Here is an 18,893-nt window from a genome sequence, read left to right on the forward strand (position 1 = left end):
GGATGAAGATGAACAAGCCAAAGGTGACAGATTTAAGTTATTGCTACTTAAAGATTTAAGTGTTTGATGTAAGAATATATTTTGTTTATTATCAGAATGAGGACTATGTAAGACTTAAACAGAAAAGGATTTAAGTAATGCCATGTTTCAATGGAGAACATCTGAGAGCAGCTGACCAGACCAGACCAGATTCCATTGCAAAGAGAAAATCTTTGCATTTTAGTACCCACTTAGACACTTCTGCAAGGGAGCAGCTTCTGATAACAACAGCCTCACCCAGCATGGCTGGAAGCACAGGGAGGGAGCTGAGAGCCTTGTCTGGCAAGGAAAACAAGAGGGACTGTTCTCAGAAATCTGCCAGCAGTTGACCCAATCTCTGTTCCAAAACTAGGCTGGACATAGAACTTACAAAGAAATGAAAGACAGTAGCTACAGAAACTACAACTGGCATGTTGTACCTGTGGTACAAAACCTACCTCTCTATCCATTCCCAACCTGATTCACCTTCAGTCATCATCTTCTACTTTGCCTTCAGTTTCCTCTCCGGCTTCCTTTCCAGAATGGGAGGTCTTGCCTCACAGAGTCTGTTGGAATTGTGCATCCTTCTGCATCTCTCTTTGTAGTCTCACCTTCTCACAGACATCCACAGAGCATTCAGCAGTAGCCAGGCAGATGCTGAGTGGTCCCACTTACAGACTACATTGCAATAAATAAAAAAACCAAACAAAACAAACCCCAAGTATTCTTTAACAGATTTTCCTTCACCTTTTTGAGTTGCATGTCCTGTAAGAGTTCTGGAGGACAAGCTGACCCAAGACTTGCTGAAGCTGATAGGAAGCTTCTTATCCATTCAGGAAAGATTCAGAAGTGGTCCCTACAATGTGTGACCCTTCCTGACCCTCCAGCCATGAGTGCTGAGACTAGCTAAAGGAGGCTGAAAAACCTAAAAGAAAAAAACAAAAAACATCCAGAATTGAGGCAAGTGCAAAGTCCTGCACTGAATTTTTTTCAAGAAACATGTGATGCATGACCTGGAAGAACCTTTTCCCAGACCAATGCCCTGCTATCTCCATCTTTTTTTTTATTCCCTAAGGTTTTTGTTGCAGAGAAATTCGACTTACTCTTTTATGTACATAGCCTAGCAGGAAGTTCATGCATCAGCTACCAGAAAAAAAAAAAAAAAAAAAAAAAAAGGGAAGGTTCTCAGGCACTGATGAGGTGATGTTAGTATCAATTTTATGTTTCAGCAAGTGCAGAGGACATGGTGTCTTGCAATTTTTTTCCCATTGAAAATGACAGACGAACAGCCTCCCCTTAGGCTTCCAAGTAATTGTAGATTATAACAGTTCCTTGAATGGAGAGCACTTACCCTACAGCTTCTTAACTTAATTTTCTCCTTGAATGAGACCCCTTCAGAACAGTTGGATGAAAGAAAAATTTTGCAAGGTGCTGCTTGGGTTTATATAGTCTCTATATGTGCTGCCTATAATAAAAGATAAATTAGTTCAAAGCCTAGAGTTCTGTCAAGGTTAAATTGATATTTTCAAGCTGTGAATTTGGTCTGATGCCTGATTTTACTGGAATGTTATTATAATCTCATCTGTGAGATTACATGTTTTCTTTTTAGTCCATGCAGAAAGTACTTCCTCAGAAGAAGAAAATCTTCCCTATCCTGGGATGCTACCAGTAGATAAAAGGCTTTTAACCTTACAGATCTACAAACTTCTTCAGTGTGTTCACGAGAAAGACAAGAAGCAAATAGAAAATCTGACCCAGAAAGGATTCCCAGATCTCATTAATTACAGAGAGCCTAAGGAAGGATACAGTGCCTTTCACTTGGCCTCCATGAAAAATGACATTGAGATGTGCCGCTTCCTGCTGGAACATGGAGCTAATCCAAATGTCCATGACAAAATGGGAGTCACTCCAGCCATGAAGGCAGCTGAGCTAGGCCATGAGGTGATTTTGGAATTATTAGCAAAAGCTAATGCAGACATGACTGCTGTGGATAATGAAGGGAAAGGTGAGTGAGAAAGAAATACCATAAAGCAATCCCTTAACTGTGTGACACACTAAACATGATGTGTCCCACCTTTGGGAGGAACTGTGGTTGAGGGTTATCCTTACAGCCCAACAGAAGCTGTTGGCCAAAATAGCTTTGATGAAAATGAAAATAATTCTCCCTGAAGAGTCTAGGCCTTTATATCATAAGTCTCCCCAGTAGAGAGCTTAGAGGTAACTTATGATTGAGAATCACATTCCTCCCATGACCTGTGACATACTGAACTCTGGTTTTCTCCTCAAGTAAAGACTCTAAAGTAGAAGTCTTTTTTGGCATGGATACACCCTCAGTGAAGGGGTCTCTGTTGCAGACTGGTCAGCTGTGAAGCTCACAGCCTCATAACCCTCATGGTAATTTCCTTTTGCACCCTAATCCCCACTGGTTTCCTTTGCAGGTATTTTGTTTTACCTCCTTTCACCTACAGGACGCCACTCCCACTGCCTGCAAATTGCCTTGGAATATGGTGCAGATGTCAACAACTGCACCACTACTGGGAGGTCTGTGCTTCTACAAGCCTGTGAGCAAGCTCATGAAGTTAAAGAAATATGCCTCATTTTATTGGAGAAAGGAGCAGATCCCCATGCAATGGACCCGGTATGAGCACTTCTGTAACTAAGAACAGACACAGGAATATAGAGTAAATACCAGATAAACCAAGTACCTGACCTCAAATCCTCCCATTAAAATAATAAAGCAATGAAAATTGTTTAACTCTGTGGCCATAACTCTTCTCCTCTTCTGTACCACCTTTTTTTTGGAGGAGAGGGATTTCAATCTTCTTTTAGATTTTTGTAGGTTTAGAGCACAAATATTCCCCAAAATTTAAATGTAACTAGGCCAGCTCTAAGGAGCTGCAGTTCACTGTACTTCAGTGGAGCAGTGCTGATTTGTATTTGCCTTGATGTGTCCGTAGATTACTGAGAGTTGAAATAATAGTCACTAAAAGGTAAGCCCATTAGGGAAAATCTGATGAGTAATCAAGGCAGGAATGAGGCATATGAAACTTTTTTCTCTTTTATATGTCTTAATCATTTTTTGCTTCCTTAATTTAACAAAGACCTGAAAGACTGAAGCTCTGTGCTGTTGATAAATCAAGAAACTCAAGCTTTCCCTTAAAGTTATCCAAAGCAAACATCCATTATTATCTAGGAAAAGGCAACATTAATGTAATGGAGTGTGAACTTTTCCTCACAGAACCATAGTGAAATTCCCTGGTTGCTTTGCCTTCCCCATAGCACTCCTCCAGCCATAGCTCCTTATGTTCCTGCTTTCATAAGCTGAGGTGGTATTTTGTGTTAGATGTTGTAAATATGCATGAGAAGATATCCACAGAATAAAGGATTCCTTAACTAAGGAATTGATTTTCGTGGGCATTATTCAAGGGACTCAAGCCTTCAATGTACTTGAGTTGCTGAGATCTGACTACTGTATCTTAGCAGCACTATGACTAGATTGTGAAAGTTTACCTGAAAGTATAAACTATTAGACTTGTCTCCTTTTCCCAGTAATAGCTAAAAGAGACTTCCAGTTTCATGGCAGCCTGGAACAGTCAGATCCCTGTGCTGCAGCCTTAGCACACGGAACAAACTGAGCTGTTCTCTCGCCCCCCTGCAGGCCACGGGGCGCACAGCCCTGATGGAAGCTACAAGGGAAGGAGCTGTCGAAGTGGTGCTGGCTCTGCTTCAGAGGGGAGCCGATGTGAACCTGTTTGACTTTGAAAGACACAGCGCTGCACATTTCGCAGCCAAAGGAGGCTTTTTTGAGGTATTAACATTTGTGGTGTTAAAGCATTGCTGCAAAGCCGAACCTGGGTGAGATTTTTGTTGTTAAAGGGTTTTGTTTGGGGTTTTTGGAGTGTGTTTTTGTTAGGATTTTGGTGTGGGTTTTTTTTTTTTTTTTTTTTTTAGTCCATTATCTCAGCTGATCGAAACATAATGATCAGTAATCAAAAGCAGATTCTTTTTAAGTATCAAAGGGATTCCAGCAGTGATAGATAGGCCAGACAGGGGCTTACAGTGAGCTGGCAAGAAGATTGTCCTTGGTGTCTACAACTACACAAGGTTTCTGTTTCATCAGTTAAATAAGCATAATACTATAGAATACATTAATGTTATATGTGCATTGACCAGCTGAACTTCATTATTAGAATGGGAATGTAAGATATTGCATTTATTTGTAAATCAGTCTCAAATTTTCACGTCACGGAACAGACAAGATTTTTGGTGGGATTCTGTTTGTTTTTCTAGATTCTGACAATTATTTCAGGTTATAATGCAGACTTGAAACTGATTGCTATGAATGGTAACACACCACTTCATTACGCTGCGGAGGGAGGATTTGCAGATTGCTGCAGGTATATAGGACAAAGAGGTACATGAAAACTAAGTTACTTTGCAACTATTATCTATATTCTATTTCTGTGCTAAAGGAAAGATTTCATTTGGGTATCCCTGAAGGATTTGACTCTTGGGCACCCTGTGACAAAATTTTCATTCAGAAGGGCCTAACAGAGGCTCTTATCTCATGTGAATGAGAAAACATTTCTCAAAGAAAGCAGCAGAAACACTAGGGGTTTGTATAACTTGGTGTTGGACAGTATTAGGTGGTTCTGGGTTTAGTTGGCTTTAGATGTATTGTATTGAAACTTCCAATAGAAAATAATTTTTTGATTTGATGATCATTAAAAAAAAAATCCCTGTGCAGTCATGAGGAAAACTTCTTGCCCATGGGTATTGAAACATGCCATGAAGCAGCTGTGATCCTTTCCTGACTTGATCAGATGACCATGGCACTTCAAGCTTAGATCCAAGAGGACCATGCAAAATCCCACACTCTATTCTTGTGATCAAACAAGTAATCCACTGCCAAATTGTAATGCTGGGGTATAGAAATAAGCGACACTATAATCTTAGTTTGCTTCTTAACCTTGCTCAGCACTTCAAGTAAAAATGGAAAGTCTCCACTGAACTTCTCTCTCTTTTTATACATATTGATGAGCGGATGAATAAATATAGCATGGGTTGCTCAATGCTTCTCCCTTTGGGAAAAAAATACAGACATGTGGCTGACCTTCCAGCCTGGGATCAATGATGTGGTTCCACCTACCATTGCTATTTACAGCTTAAACAGTATAAAATTGTTGGTCTGTAGCAATGAGTTGCCTGTGTATTACAAGTTTCTTACACTACATAATTAGCAATTCCACTGCACTGTTAGCCAAATTGTGTCCATGTTTCTAGGCTGTGATCCTACATGGTCAAACTTGGCCCATCTGACCCCAAGGGACGTTGCCAAGGCCGGTGGGTTTAAAGCAGCAGTCGCGGTTTTGCGCAAGGTTGAAAATGCCTTTAAAAATCCAGACGAGGTCCTGGCCTGGTACCTGAAGGTGTACGACTGGTCCGTGCAGCACGAGGAGTCCATCCGCAAGGAGTTTGAGGTGGACCCAGAAGATGGAACCGTGTCCAGAAGTGATTTTATGGCAGTTATGCAGAAGCGCTGGGGCAACGTGGACCCAGAAGAAATAGACATTCTTGTCAGAAAGCACGAAGTATCCGCTGACAGGATCAGCCTTGAGGATTTTTTTAAAGGCTCCAAATACTTGCAGAAAACCTTTCTGCTATCATCTTTTGGGCCCAAGGCAAAAAAGAAGAAGAAACCACCAAAAAAAAAAGGTAAAAAAGGCCTCCCTGTGCCCGTTTGTGTAATCCCAAAGAGTGAACGCTCCCTTAGGGAAGATGGCCTCCCCACCTACATGGTTGAGGCTGTCCCAAAGATTTCTGAAGAGCAGCGTTTCAAACGGGACCAGCAATCCATCCATCCCGTGCTCGATGACCGTGTCTGGTATGTGGATGAGCCAAGGAAAACCCTCATGGATATCAACTACCTTGTCAGAGAAGGAGACTTCGTGTCTCTGCAGAAAGCGTTCAATGAGGGCGTGCCAGTAGACATAAAAGATAAATTTTACAAAACACCTTTGATGGTTGCGTGTGCTAGTGGCAACATAGTACTCGTGGAGTTTCTTCTGGAAAAGGGGTAAGATAATTTCAATTTAATTGCTGGTTTGGGAAGGCTTTTAAAAGCATAAATATCCAGTAAATATTTGGATGCAAAACGCTATGATTCATTTTTTGCTTACATAACATTTAATATTAAAGTTAATTCCCTAAGATCTCAACTCACAGGGGGTAAGTTTATTATTTTCCACATTTTAGTACCATGGAAATGAAAACAACCAAGAGATAAGTTCCCCAGGACTGAAATTTTTGGTGTCTGGACTGTTGGCATTTGGTCAGCTGCAGAGTTCATATCCATGTCTCAAGCAGTGCATCCTCACAAGTGAACTCCCAAGACTGGTGAATGATTTTGGGGAAATCTGACTCAAAGGACTTGTCTGAAATTATTGAGGTGATCCTGAAATCATTGAGACTTCCTGTTACACATACCTGGTTTAAACCTTCACTTTCCACTGCAGCTGAGGCAGGCTGAAATAGCAGGATTTACATCAGAAGCCCCTGCTATTAATTAGCCTGCTCCTCATTTTAGAAGTGCTTCAGCAATTCTGTAGCCTGCAGACACACTTGTGAAAAATCTCAATGAGAGCTTAAAAATGAAAGCAATTTCAGCAAGATTCAGTCATACTTGTGTAATAGCATAATCTCTTATTGTCAGACTGCTGTGGTTCTACAATCCTTCACATAAATGCTTAAAGGAACATTTTTCAGATATTTACATTGATTTTGTTCTCTCTACCCATAGATAGAATTAATGTTAATATTAATATCTTAGGGAAAGTGGCTGTAGTCATTGCTCTGGTTCCTGCAAAAACTAACATACAGCACATGGATCTTTACACACCCTGGTAATTACATTGACATTCCTAGAGCATACGGAAAATTGTGTAATGTGTATATTCACGTTTTCCAAAGATAAAGATGTAGGAGCTCCCAAATTAATCCACCAGATTAATCTATGCTCCTTTTACCAAGCCACATCATATTTAACAATGGACCTAGAAATGCAGTAACTTAGCTTAAAAAAAAAAGTACCAGTTTTGAGATTTTTTTTTTTCAATTGACAGAAATTAAAATGTAGAGGAAAGTTATTAGTAGCATTTAGGTTTGCATCTTTCAGCATCATGGGTTTGCAGTTTGGCAGGGGCATTCAAATACCTTTTACAATGTAATCTTTTCAGTAGAGAACCACAAATCCATATTGAATACAAAACAAAACATTTATTATGTTCAAAATTAAATTGGTAGTATCTACTTTCTGTCTTCCTCCACAAAGAATTAGAAGTAAATGAAATTTGGTCTGATGGGAAATTCTGTGTTTGATGGGCAGAAAATGCTGAGGAATTTTTAAATCAGTGCTGCATTGTCCCTGTTCCCATTGATTGGTTTCTTCCTGATAGAATGAAGTTAGGAAAAAGGGTTCAGAGGCAGAGTCTGAGTGCAGGCAAAGAGGTTGGGTTGAGAGAGAAAGTGAAATAACTGAAGGAGTTTATTTTAGTGAGAATTAAAACAGATGAAAACTGCATACAAATAAACCATAAAGGCTCAGTGACTGAAAGATAAGAGATAAATGTGGTAGGTCAGGGGAATTTACTGTGCTAAGATCTCATCAAAGGTAGAATTCTGAAAAAGATCTAAAAAATTAAACAAGGAAAGAAAAACAGGTGAATCTGTGCTTTTATCTAGACAACCACCTGACCTGAAGAGCAAACAACTATCCCTGGAAGCAGCTCCCTTCATAATTTTTATTCCTTCTCCCTTCCTCCTTGTCTTTTAGGAAGACAGCGAGTAAGTGGGACAGTGACCCTAACTCCCTTTGGGACCTCTAGGGCTGATAATGCATTTCCTCTCAGCTTCACCCAAAGGCAGCATATTGCAAGGATCTCCCCTGAACTAGCCCTTGCTTTCTCCAGAACATCCCAGCATGAATTTTGAGAGCAGAAACAGATCCTAGTTCAGTAGCAGAGTATCTGAACAGTTTTTCAATGCTCAGATTGCCAAGGCAGACCTTCTGTAACTTGTTTGTCAAAGGGAGAAGCCAATGCAGAGAAATAAAACAGGCAGGGAGTAGCAACACTGAAAGGAAAGGTGAACACTTCCCTCTTGTGCAGGAGAGCTCTGCAGTGTTGCCACATGTCCTGTAGCACCTGTTCTTGGCCCAGAAGTCTACTCTTTGAATTCCTTAATCTGCTTTCTGCCACTCTCAGTGAAGCTGGAGCACAAACACCAGCAGCCTTTCACAGGACTAAGGTGTTTGCATGCCTGCGTTTTTTCCTGTACTCATGAAAAGCTCCATGTGAAGGACACTGATGGCTTGGGGGGGACATGAGCAGCATCCAGGCACACTTAAAATTACTATTCCATGACAAGTTCAGGGACTCAAATAGTTTCAGAGTAGCACTAGCAATATGAAAATAGCTGTTTACATTGAATATGCCATTGCAGTGGGCAGCTCCAGCTGATTGCACTTGGAGCTGGGGCTGTTACTGCAGATACCCAACAGCTTCAGCTGCCACAACTGCTCTTACTCCCGTGCAGGGCTGATGTAAACGCAACAGACAACTTCCTGTGGACCCCTCTGCATCATGCTTGCTACAATGGACACCTGGATATCATGGAGGTGCTGGTGAAGGCTGGAGCAGCTGTGAATGCCCCTGCCATAGGCAGTGCCACCCCGCTGATGAGAGCCATTGAGGCCTGCAGGCTGGACATGGTCTATTTTTTAATCACTGCAGGTGCTGATGTCCAAGTTACAAACAGCTATGGTAAATAGCAACATCTCCAAATAGGCAGTTTCTTTATTAAAAATGCCTGGAACACTTTGAGAACTGCTCTGCATTAGGATTGCTGTCAGGATTGGGATGAAGGTAACAGGTTCAGTTAGTTTTTTCCAGTCTGGAATCATTATTGAAAAAAAAGTCAGCTTTCTTGGGCTTTACATATCTAGAAAATGAAGTAACATGATTAATTACTCAATTCAGAAGACTGTTACTACTCACAAGATACATTTAGAGAGTTATGAGTGGCTTTAATGAAAACATTCCATCTAGCTATTATTATTTGAGGGAAAATTGGATTTCAATTGTGGCCCAGAGTATAGTCTGCCACTCATTTAAGTGATTTATTTTTAAGCACAGGCAGTCCTGGTTAAAAAACTTCCTTGCTGCCCTACATGTAAATATAACTCCTGAGAAAAAAATATTTAACAGAAACCCACATCTGAGCTAGTATACTGAAGGGTCACCTCATCACAGCAGATCCTTCATTCAGTGTTATTTCCACTATCTCCAGAGTAATTTAAAAGTTAACATGCATCACCTTTCAAGCTCTTGCTCTAACATAGGAAGCAACACTGCTACACAATGAGACTTTCCTTGCCAAAATGCCTAGTAATGAAACCCTGCTTCTAGAAGAGATGTGTATTCCTTATTTCTTATATCATGGGGAGTTCTGATTCACACAGCAGTTCAGTCTCACAGATACTTTACAGCCAGACTCTCATAAGAAGCAGGACAGTTTGTTTTTTTCTTTCATTAGCACTGAAACTGTTCATTTACACCATGGGGCTTTCCCTTGCCAGCCACAGAGCAAGTACAGGCATGAGATGGCTAGCAGAGTACAAGGTTAGGAGTGCAGACCATCTCCTACTAGTGCTAAATGCTCTCAGCTCTCAGAGATCAAAATGACAACCTGCAGGACCAGTGTATTAAGCTGCAAAAGTCAGAACATTAAGAACAAAGCAAGCAATACAAGAATTCCTGCAATATTCCTACAAAATGAGTTTCAGGGCTCATTTCTGCCAGGTCTTATTTCTGCAAGCAGTGCTGATGGCTGCAGGTCCTCACACCAATGTCAGGCATGCTGCTGGTACATGGGATGGGTCATACAATACTGGCCATATTAAATTCAGTTGATTGTCCAGTTGCAATAAACCAGTGCCAAAGTTAATTTTCATGGTTTACCCAGATATTTATTTTTTTAAAATACAGGAAAGACTGCTCTTGAACTTGCACAATTATTTGAAGATGCTAAAATAATTGAACTGCTTGAAAATGAACTGCAAATTTTGGCAGAGGAACAAGAAAAAGAAGAAGCAAAGCCAGCAAAAGGTGGGAAGCCAAAACCAGCAGAGCCACCGAAACCTGAGAAAAAAGAGGTATGAGAGATGGTAACAAAGGAATGATCTGCTAATAGTTAGCAGGGAGCTTCTTTCTGTCCTTTCTTTGCCACCTATTTCTCTCTAAGGCTGTAACTCGGGCAGCTTTGTTAAAGTGAGTATTTTCAGATGCCACTACTTCTTGTTGTGAGTATTAGAACTTGTTCATTGGTTGAAATTTGTCTTGCTAATTACACAAACTTCATGTCTTCCCCAGACACACATAAGAATGATGTCCTGTGCCACTGATAGGACACAGAAAAAGATTTCCTTTTCTTCTTCTCTCCTCCTGAAGTGTATGTTCATCCAGCTCTGTTGTGGTAAACACTGAACAAGTGGTAACCACAATTTCTTACAGGGAGAACCTCTTTTTTCACAAGATAAGAGCAATACCCTTCAAACTGGTAAAAAGGTTTTTTTATTCTCCTAGTTGAACTCACAGAGACAATACCAGCTTGTTAACTTCCTGTTTTCCATTTTGTCCCATATCCTTCCTCTTCCACTATTTACCTGAGTCCTGTTTCTCAGATCCCACACTGATGCTTGCCTGTTTTATTTCTGAATGCTTTTCCTGCACCCCCTGGGAGCCTTGAGCACCTCAGCACTGCCCTGTTCCCAAGGTGACATCAGCCTCCATGACCACATCTGGATCTCTTATTGTGGATGAGACCTCCCTGAGCCACCAGAGGCACTTGTCAGTCACATCCAGGGTGCTGTTTAGGGAGAAGGTGCAATTGTATCTGCATGGCTGGAAGTGTCTTTCAGCTGCCCTGGACAGTGCAATAAATATGTGCCAGTAGCTTAATGCTAAAACTCCCTTTCACAAAGGTTTTGAATGTCAGGGACAGCACAGGACTTTCAGAGGCAGGAGGATGACAACCTTAGGTGCTTGTTTATTCCTCAGTTGGAAGAGGATGGGATCACCAGTGGTACAAGGTGACTGTCTCGGGACTCATAAAGACCAGTTAATGTTTTAGTGCCCAGGGAGAAGTGCCTTTTACCTTTGAAAAGGTTGGCTCTTGCAATATTTGATTTTAAAAAATCACCTTTGATAAAAACAGATTCTGAAGAGATTAAGAAAAATAGTCCCCCGGTAAACATTGTAGCAGAGTATCAGAGGATGCAGGATGCATGCCTTGCTTCTGAACATGATGTATTGCTGTAATTGGTACCTTCTTCCCCTTCAGTCTCTAGTTCCATCTGAGCCACCTGAGGAAACACCTGTTCCTGAAAAGACAAAGAGTTCCCATACAGACAGCACTGCTTATTGGAAATCTTTGGCAAGGAGAGAAAACAAAAATGACATCTCCTTCAGACCCAGAAAAGTATGTACAGCAGCAAAACATGAGTGCAGTTTCATGGTAACTTAAAGGTAGACCTTGCTGAGATCCAAACCCAGAACAATCCAATGAAATTTCCACCATTCAGCCAGCTTAGAGATGATGTGACACAGCCTGGAGAGGCTGCCACCAAACAACAGTAAATTAAAGAGTTTGTGGATATATATTATATAATTACATGTATATTTATATAAAACAAATATTTGTGGAAATCAAGCTCTTATCAGGCCTTAAAATAGGATTAAAGTGGAGCCACAGTAAAATAAAAATGCAACTAACATTTATGGTGTGTATTTTTATACTCCTGCTTTTAAAAGCTAGGAGACTATTTGCATAGCATGAGCACCAGCTTCTAACTTGCCCTCTTGATTAGTTATCACATGATGACTTTTGTCAGTGACAGTCACTGAAGTAGATGGATCACAGCACACTAAATATTTGCTTCCTAGAATTGGAATAGCGGAAATGTAACTTCTCTGTCAGGGTCTTGTTAATACATGCTTAGAAATAACTGAGAAACAGAACAAGATAATCACAGTGAGGTAATTTTTGTAGTATTTTTTTCTCCTTAAAAAGGAAAAGAACACCACTGCTGGCTGAGCAGTTGTGTTTGGAGTTTGTTTGTCATTTCCCTAACACTGATTTGTGCTAGTGTCTACAATGGTCTCAGAGGACTGAGGCTACATGGCTGATGACTCTACAGCTAATTATTATTTTCCACTCTGAGGATCGTGAGCCCAAGTCAGTAATTTTAAATAATTACCTTAAGATATTCTTTCCCACATTATCTGTAATTGGAGTCCATGGTATGCTATAGATTGGAAGTGACAACAAGAGAATGTTCTGTTTATACACACACAGATTGTTGACCTGTCTTCTGCTGGGAGGCCACACTGCTTCTTTTCTATAGTGGAAAGGAGTGCTAGAACATGGCTTTCTTTGGCTAGCAGTATTTTCTTAGTGCTTCTGTTGCCAAAGTCCCATCCAAACTAACTACAAACACCTTTATTTTGTAGATATGGAGCCCTGATGCCACAGCAGTACAGCTTGTAGAAAAGCGAGAATTACTCCGTGAACATGCTGCTCTTTATGGTCACATGGAAGATTTTACACCTCTCTTCAATAGAAAATTTAACAAGTAAGCACAGCATCTGGAAGAAGCTACTTCAGCACATAGTTGGAGGAGACAAAGATGTAAAAGGCTACTCCTTTGCAAGGACGGAATTGTGCAGTGCTCAGTAAATGTATCTCAGTTGCCATAAAAGAAAATCATATCAAGTTTTTCCTCCATAGATTATGTTGCTTACACACAATCTTTTGTTGAGGGCTTAGTCTGGAAAAAGATTTATCCTCATGTGATTCTAAGTCTTGGAGTTGGCTCGGTATACTTCATGGAATAGCCACTGTTGTGACACACACATGTCCTTTGTAAAGGTATGGCTTTAGAAAGATTTCTTTACCTCAACACAAAACTTCTTCTTGGAAAATTCATTACCCTTCTACTCTAAATATGTAGATATGAAGATAGCATTCAGTAATTAGCTAAGACAGCAATATTCTGAGTTTTCTGTAGAGGCAACAGAGAGTTCAGAATTTACAAGGAGGACTACCACTGCCTAGTGAACTTCTTTCATGTTCTCCCATTCATTTGCCAAAGTGCACGTGAGACCTGAAACTGCTTCGACCTCAATGGGCACATACTGTTTTCCTTCTGATTTCTTGAAAGGATAATAATCTTTACATAATAATCTGTAATCCATTTGCCATGTCTCCCACAGACCCTTGTTATCTCTCAGATGGAGGGGTCTCGTAGGGGGTGCTGATGGAGACCTGCACTGCAGAGTTCCAAGCCACTGAGATCATCGAGTCCAAACTTTAACCATTGTGTCAACCAGACCATGGCACTGAGTGCCACTTCCAGTCTTTCCTTCAACACCTCCAGGGACGGTGACTCCACCACCTCCCAGGGCAGCCCATTCCAATGTTAACCCTTTCCCATGAAGAAATTCCTCCTAATGTCCAACCTGAATATGTATTTCTTCATCTTCCAGGTGATGTTTCCTTAAGCTCTTCCTATTTGCCAGAGGGGGTTATTAACAAACACTGTTCCGGGGCTTCCAAAATTGGTGTCACATTCATTGTTCCACTAGAAGCTAGTGCTTCTAGCTTCTTTCTAAGAGATTTCTCCTGCTCCATCACCTCCTGAAGGACCAATTGAAGCAATTGATTCATTTCCCATTCCCTCTGAACGATTTCTGGTTCAGCAGCTCCCTGTGAGCATTCGTGAGAGCAGCAAAGCTTTCATCAGGAATGACCCTCTGAGGGTCGTCCTGACTTTTCTCCTGGAGTAAAACATTCCAACAGGTCTGAACCCCACCGATCACTCCACCATAGCCAAGGGATCCTGTCTGTGATGCCAGTTTAACATTATGACCAACCTCTGAGCCTGGGTAACTGAGGTTCATGTTAATAGATCCCTCAAGGGGAATCAGAGTAAAATTACACTGAATGACCAGTGTGTGATTTTTATCTGTCAGCATGAAACTTCTGCTGGCTGCAAATGATTGCAAATAACAAAAATAGTAGTGCTTCAGTTAAGTCATAGAAGGCAGTGTGGGCAAGGAGCCCGTGAACAATTGTAAATGAAACTGCATCTTTGAAAGGAGAAGCAAAGGAGCAATTTGCTGAACAGCAGCCATCAAAATAAAATCAAACAGCAGTCAGAAATTATACTGTAAGGTAAAACTGTTTCTGGCAGAGCTCTGTCATGAAGATTACCTTGGACAGTTCACAGCCTTCACACGTCCAGCAAGGCTTTTCCTGGTTCTTAGTATAAGGTTGAGCAGCACACCATTCCTTGGGGGATCCTCCACTCCCTGTGGTAGGAAGGGATCATCAAAGCTTTCCAGGAGCTCCTGGACTGTCTGTACTTGGCTGTGTTGCTTCTCCAGCAGCTGTCAGGGTAGTTAAAATCCTGACAGATTTTAAAGAGGGGAAAACCAGGACCTGTGATACTGAGGCTGCTTTGAGCATCCTGCATTGTGGCATCACAATGGTGATTAAATGAGTAGGTTGTGTCCAGTGCAGGACACCCACTATGATCCCTAAGGGATGGGGGAATAGGAAAACCTGCGTGGCCTGGAGGAGGCAGAGCCACCCACAACTTCCTTCACCATCAGACTACCCTGGGACAGTGTGACACAACAGCACTGTGGGCACACAGCCCCTCAGCCAGGGGCAATACTTGAGCAGCTGTCCCTGGCCCAGCAGGCCAAGGACAAGGGAACAAAGGGGTATCCCAAGGCTGTGGAGTGCAGCTGGGATGCTGGCAAAAGGCTTGGCAGGTCAGGGAATGCCATGTCAGGAGCGTCAGACTTGGTGAGGCAGAGGCAGACAGGTCAGCATGTTCTCCCCCTCCCTGCCCGGTGGGCCTGGGGACGTGGGGACAGTGAGCTCAGGTGGGGCTGTCCTCACAGGGCAGGGGGCAGCTGCCAGCATCGGCTCCCACGATGGCCGCCAGCACGTGGCTGAGTCTGAGCGGCTCAAGAAGGCCAGGCTGCGTGTGGAGAAGGCCATCAAGGTGAGGGGTTTGATTTCACACTGCCCGAGGTGCCACATGCTTGCGTTTGTGCACCTGTGCCTCAGGAGCGCTGAGCCAGAGGACTGGGCTGGGGCAGGCTGAGCTCGCTGCTCTCCCCGCAGGAGAAGAAGATTTTCGCGGTGCAGGGCCCTTATCCCATCATCCGTCGCCTGCTGCGGGCGCGGGGCTGGGTGGAGACGAAGCTGCCCCGCAAGACCAGACAGCTGAAGCAGCAGCCTGGCCAGCAAAAGAAACAGCAGCTGGAGAAGAGGGCAGGTCGTGGCGGCGATAAGCAGGGGAAGGCAGTGCCAAGCCCACGTGGTGGGGCACAGCCTTCCCCGGACACCAAAAAGTCCCCGCAGCACCCTTTGCCACTCGATAAGAAGAACAAGGGAGAAACAGAAGATGAAGACAAGAAGGAAGGCAATGAGCAGTGCAGCGAGGACTCTGATGACATCCATGACCTCATGGTTAGCTAAAGAGCATTAGGGCTTCCCACGTCTTTCCCCTGGGACCCTCAGGGGCAGGGCACAGCCTGGGGCAAGGGACTAGGGCAGGATGGGGGCTCCCTGCCTCACCCCAGCCCACTCCCTCCCGCAGTCCTACCTGGTACAGGACCAGGTGCCGAACTTCCTCTGGACCATTCACCTTGGCAACATTGACCAGGGGCTGCTGCCGAGGATTGAGGTGGTGAACCGCTTTCCTCGGCTGAACGCACTTTGCACCAAGGTGGGAGCACGGAAGCCTCAGGGAGGGGGACACAAGGGGGGGGGGGGGGGGTTCAGAAGGGAATGACAAGCTTCTCTAAACAGGAGGGGCTGTGCCAAAGCCTGCAAAACCTGTCCTGGTTTGAGCCAGTCGACCTCAACACCTTTTTTCCCCGGTGCTACCGGCTGGGGTTGATGGGCGAGCAGGAAGCCTTCATTGGTGAGCCTGGGGCTATTGCACTCCTGTCCCCCAGTCTCCCTATGTCCTGTGTAGGACGGGCTAGGGATGACACTTCCCTCTTGCAGAGGATTTCCGCCTGACGGCAGCTCGCAGCCTGCTCAAACTGGCCCTGAAGAAGGTCAGAGACAGGCCGGTGCGGACAGAGCAGCCCCCAAAATCTGACATGGCGGCAGGTGAGAGCACGGAGCCGGCTCAGCGGGGCGGAGGCGGGGGATGAAACGGGGAGTTCAGGGTTAGGGGCGTGTCTGAGGGCTGAGCTTGGAGGCTGAGCCTCTGCTCAAGCCTGTGGCTTGGGATCTCTTACTCCCTCCGCTGCCCCAGCTCCAAAGGCGCCCGTCCCACAGGGAGGCTCAGTGCTTCGGCCCCAAGGCTGGCATAGGAGTCATGTCTCTCACCTCATGGTGTCCACAGCACGGCTGCCGTCCCCCCCGTATCCCCAGCTGGTGGAGGAGGCCCTGGAGGTCTGTGAGCAGCACCTGGGCGTCCTGGAGCACCAGGACATCGACAGGGACACCCCGTCGCCCTGCCGGACATGCATCGCCTGGGACTGCTTCCTGCAGGAATACTACCGCGTGGCACAGTGAGTGCTGGGCGACACGGGGACACGGGGGAATGGAGGCGGGGCCAGTGCTGAGCCCCCCGTGTCTCTCCACAGTGAGGGGGCCAGGCTGGTGCTGAGCAAGGAGCAGCGGGAGCAGTGCCAGGATGTGCTGCGGCGCCTGGAGGAGCAGCTGCCGCAACTCGGCATAGAGGGCAAGCTCAACGTCTGGATCCTCAAGCCCAGCGCCAAATCCCGCGGCAGGGGTAAGGCTGGGGGAAGCACGGGGCACACACATCCTCCCGGAGAAGGGATCTCACCATCACTGTTGCCCAGGCATCGTCTGCACAACGCGGCTGGAGCAGGTGCTGGAGATGTCGCAAAGCTCCTCGCCGCAGGTGTGCCAGTGGGTAGTGCAGAAGTACGTGGAGCGGCCGCTGACCATCTTCGACACCAAATTCGACATCCGGCAGTGGTTTGTGGTGACTGACTGGAACCCACTGACCGTCTGGTTCTACCGAGACTGCTACCTGCGCTTCTGCTCCCGGCCCTTCTCCCTGTGTCACCTGGAGCCGTGAGTGTCCCCCCTCACCCCCGGCTCGCACTGCACAGCCCCCCGCCACCCCCTGACTCAGCCCCGCTCTCCCTGCCAGTGCCCGGCACCTCTGCAATGTCGCCATCCAGAAGCGGTACAAAACATCACCGCCAGACCCCCGCCTGCCCCCCGACAAGATCTGGTCCAATACGCAGTTCCAGGCACACCTGGCGCAGCTGGGCCGGGCGGACGATTGGAAGCGAGTGATAGTGCCCGGCATGAAGGCGGCGATCCTGAACGCCGTGCGCTGTGCCCGGGACAGCGTGGGGTCCCGCAAGGGCAGCTTCGAGCTCTTCGGGGCCGACTTTCTCATCGGGAAGGACTTCCAGCCCTGGCTGCTGGAGATCAACTCCTGCCCCACCATGAGCCCCTCCTCGGTGGTGACGCGCCGGCTCTGCGCCAACGTCCAGCGGGACACGCTGCGCCTCGTGCTCGACCGCAAGGACAACCCCAACTGTTCCATCGGGGCCTTTGAGCTCCTCTACAAGGAGGTAGGCTGGGGGTTGGGGACAGCCACACCCCAGGCACCCGAACCCTGACTACCCCTCGTGTCTCCCTACAGGCAGCTGTGGACTCATGCCTGTCTGTGGGACTGCAGCTGAAGATCATAGGCTGTTCCCTGAAGAATCCCTATCTGGCAAAGCATCGATTCCAGAACAAGTCCCCCACCACTGTGCCCAATGCTCCCCAGCTCCCTGCAGCCTCAGGGGACGGAGCCACCGAAGTCCCCCAATCCAAAGCAGCACGGGAAAAGCTGCCTCCTGTGGAGCCACAGAGCAACTCCTGCCTGCCCAAGTCTGACCCTTCAGCACTGCCACAGCCCCCAGACTGCTCTGCTGGGAGCCAGGAGCTGCCATGGCTTCTTCACCTGGTTAGGAAGCCTGAGGAAGCTCAGCCCCCAAGCAGGAGCTGTCCCATGGTTAGAGTGCCTGGACCACCCACCCAGGGAGCTCCCAGGAGCCCCTCACAACCGCCAGGCTATTCTGCTGGAGACAAGGAGTTGCCATGGTTCCTTCACCTGTTGCTCAGGCAGTCCGAGGAAGCTCAGCCCCAGGAAGCTCAGCCCCAGGCAGCTTTGGCGCCTCTCACGTGGTGTCCTCTGGATAGGAGGCCCGCGCCACCGCCCCGGGAAGTGACCGGGAATCCCTGGCAACTCCCGGGGGGTTCTGCTGGGACCCCGGAGCTGCCATGGCTCCTTCACCTGGTTGGGCAACCCGAGGATGCTCAGCCTCAGGAAGCTCACGCCCAGGAATCTCAGCAAGCAACTGTGTCCCCGGTCAGTAACCGTCCCCTGGATAGATTTGCACCACTCCAGGAAGTGCGTGGGAGGGCCTTGCTACCCCCAGGCTCCTGTGCCGGCAGCCAGGGATTGGCACAGCTCAGCCAGCCGGGTGGGCAGCCCCAGGCTGCTCGGCCCCACGCAGTTCTGCCCCTGGGCAATGCCTCTCCCCCAGGGAGGGGGCCCGTGCCAGAGCCTCGGAGATCCCCCAGCAGGCCCTGGCGAGCCTCGGGCTGGGCTCCAGCTGCTGCCAGGACAGTGCACCCGTCTGCACTGTAACAGAGCCCCGGGAGCCCCGGCCCCTGCCTGGGACAGAAGAAGCACACGCCAGCTCCCAAGAGAACACAGAAGACCTGGGACACAGAGACACCCCCAGGAGGTGACA

General features: G+C 46.1%; 2 protein-coding genes across 2 annotated transcripts; both read left to right on the forward strand.

Moving 5' to 3' along the window:
• Nucleotides 1-1,662: 1,662 nt before the first annotated feature.
• Nucleotides 1,663-12,710, forward strand: ANKEF1 (ankyrin repeat and EF-hand domain containing 1; the record flags this gene model as incomplete). Its single annotated transcript, XM_083858559.1, has 9 exons — nt 1,663-2,023; nt 2,457-2,656; nt 3,677-3,826; nt 4,309-4,432; nt 5,302-6,094; nt 8,611-8,837; nt 10,062-10,228; nt 11,416-11,553; nt 12,585-12,710. Exons 1-9 carry the CDS (start codon nt 1,678-1,680, stop codon nt 12,708-12,710), a joined length of 2,271 nt encoding a protein of 756 aa, XP_083714685.1. The 5' UTR covers nt 1,663-1,677.
• Nucleotides 12,711-14,971: 2,261 nt separating this feature from the next.
• Nucleotides 14,972-17,768, forward strand: LOC310906708 (tubulin monoglycylase TTLL3-like; the record flags this gene model as incomplete). Its single annotated transcript, XM_083856159.1, has 9 exons — nt 14,972-15,148; nt 15,271-15,618; nt 15,749-15,877; nt 15,961-16,075; nt 16,162-16,269; nt 16,508-16,676; nt 16,752-16,900; nt 16,971-17,208; nt 17,288-17,768. 9 exons carry the CDS (start codon nt 14,972-14,974, stop codon nt 17,766-17,768), a joined length of 1,914 nt encoding a protein of 637 aa, XP_083712285.1.
• Nucleotides 17,769-18,893: the final 1,125 nt, after the last annotated feature.

This window comes from Zosterops lateralis (assembly GCF_965231275.1).
Source record: "Zosterops lateralis genome assembly, chromosome: 3".
Lineage (NCBI taxonomy): Eukaryota > Metazoa > Chordata > Aves > Passeriformes > Zosteropidae > Zosterops > Zosterops lateralis.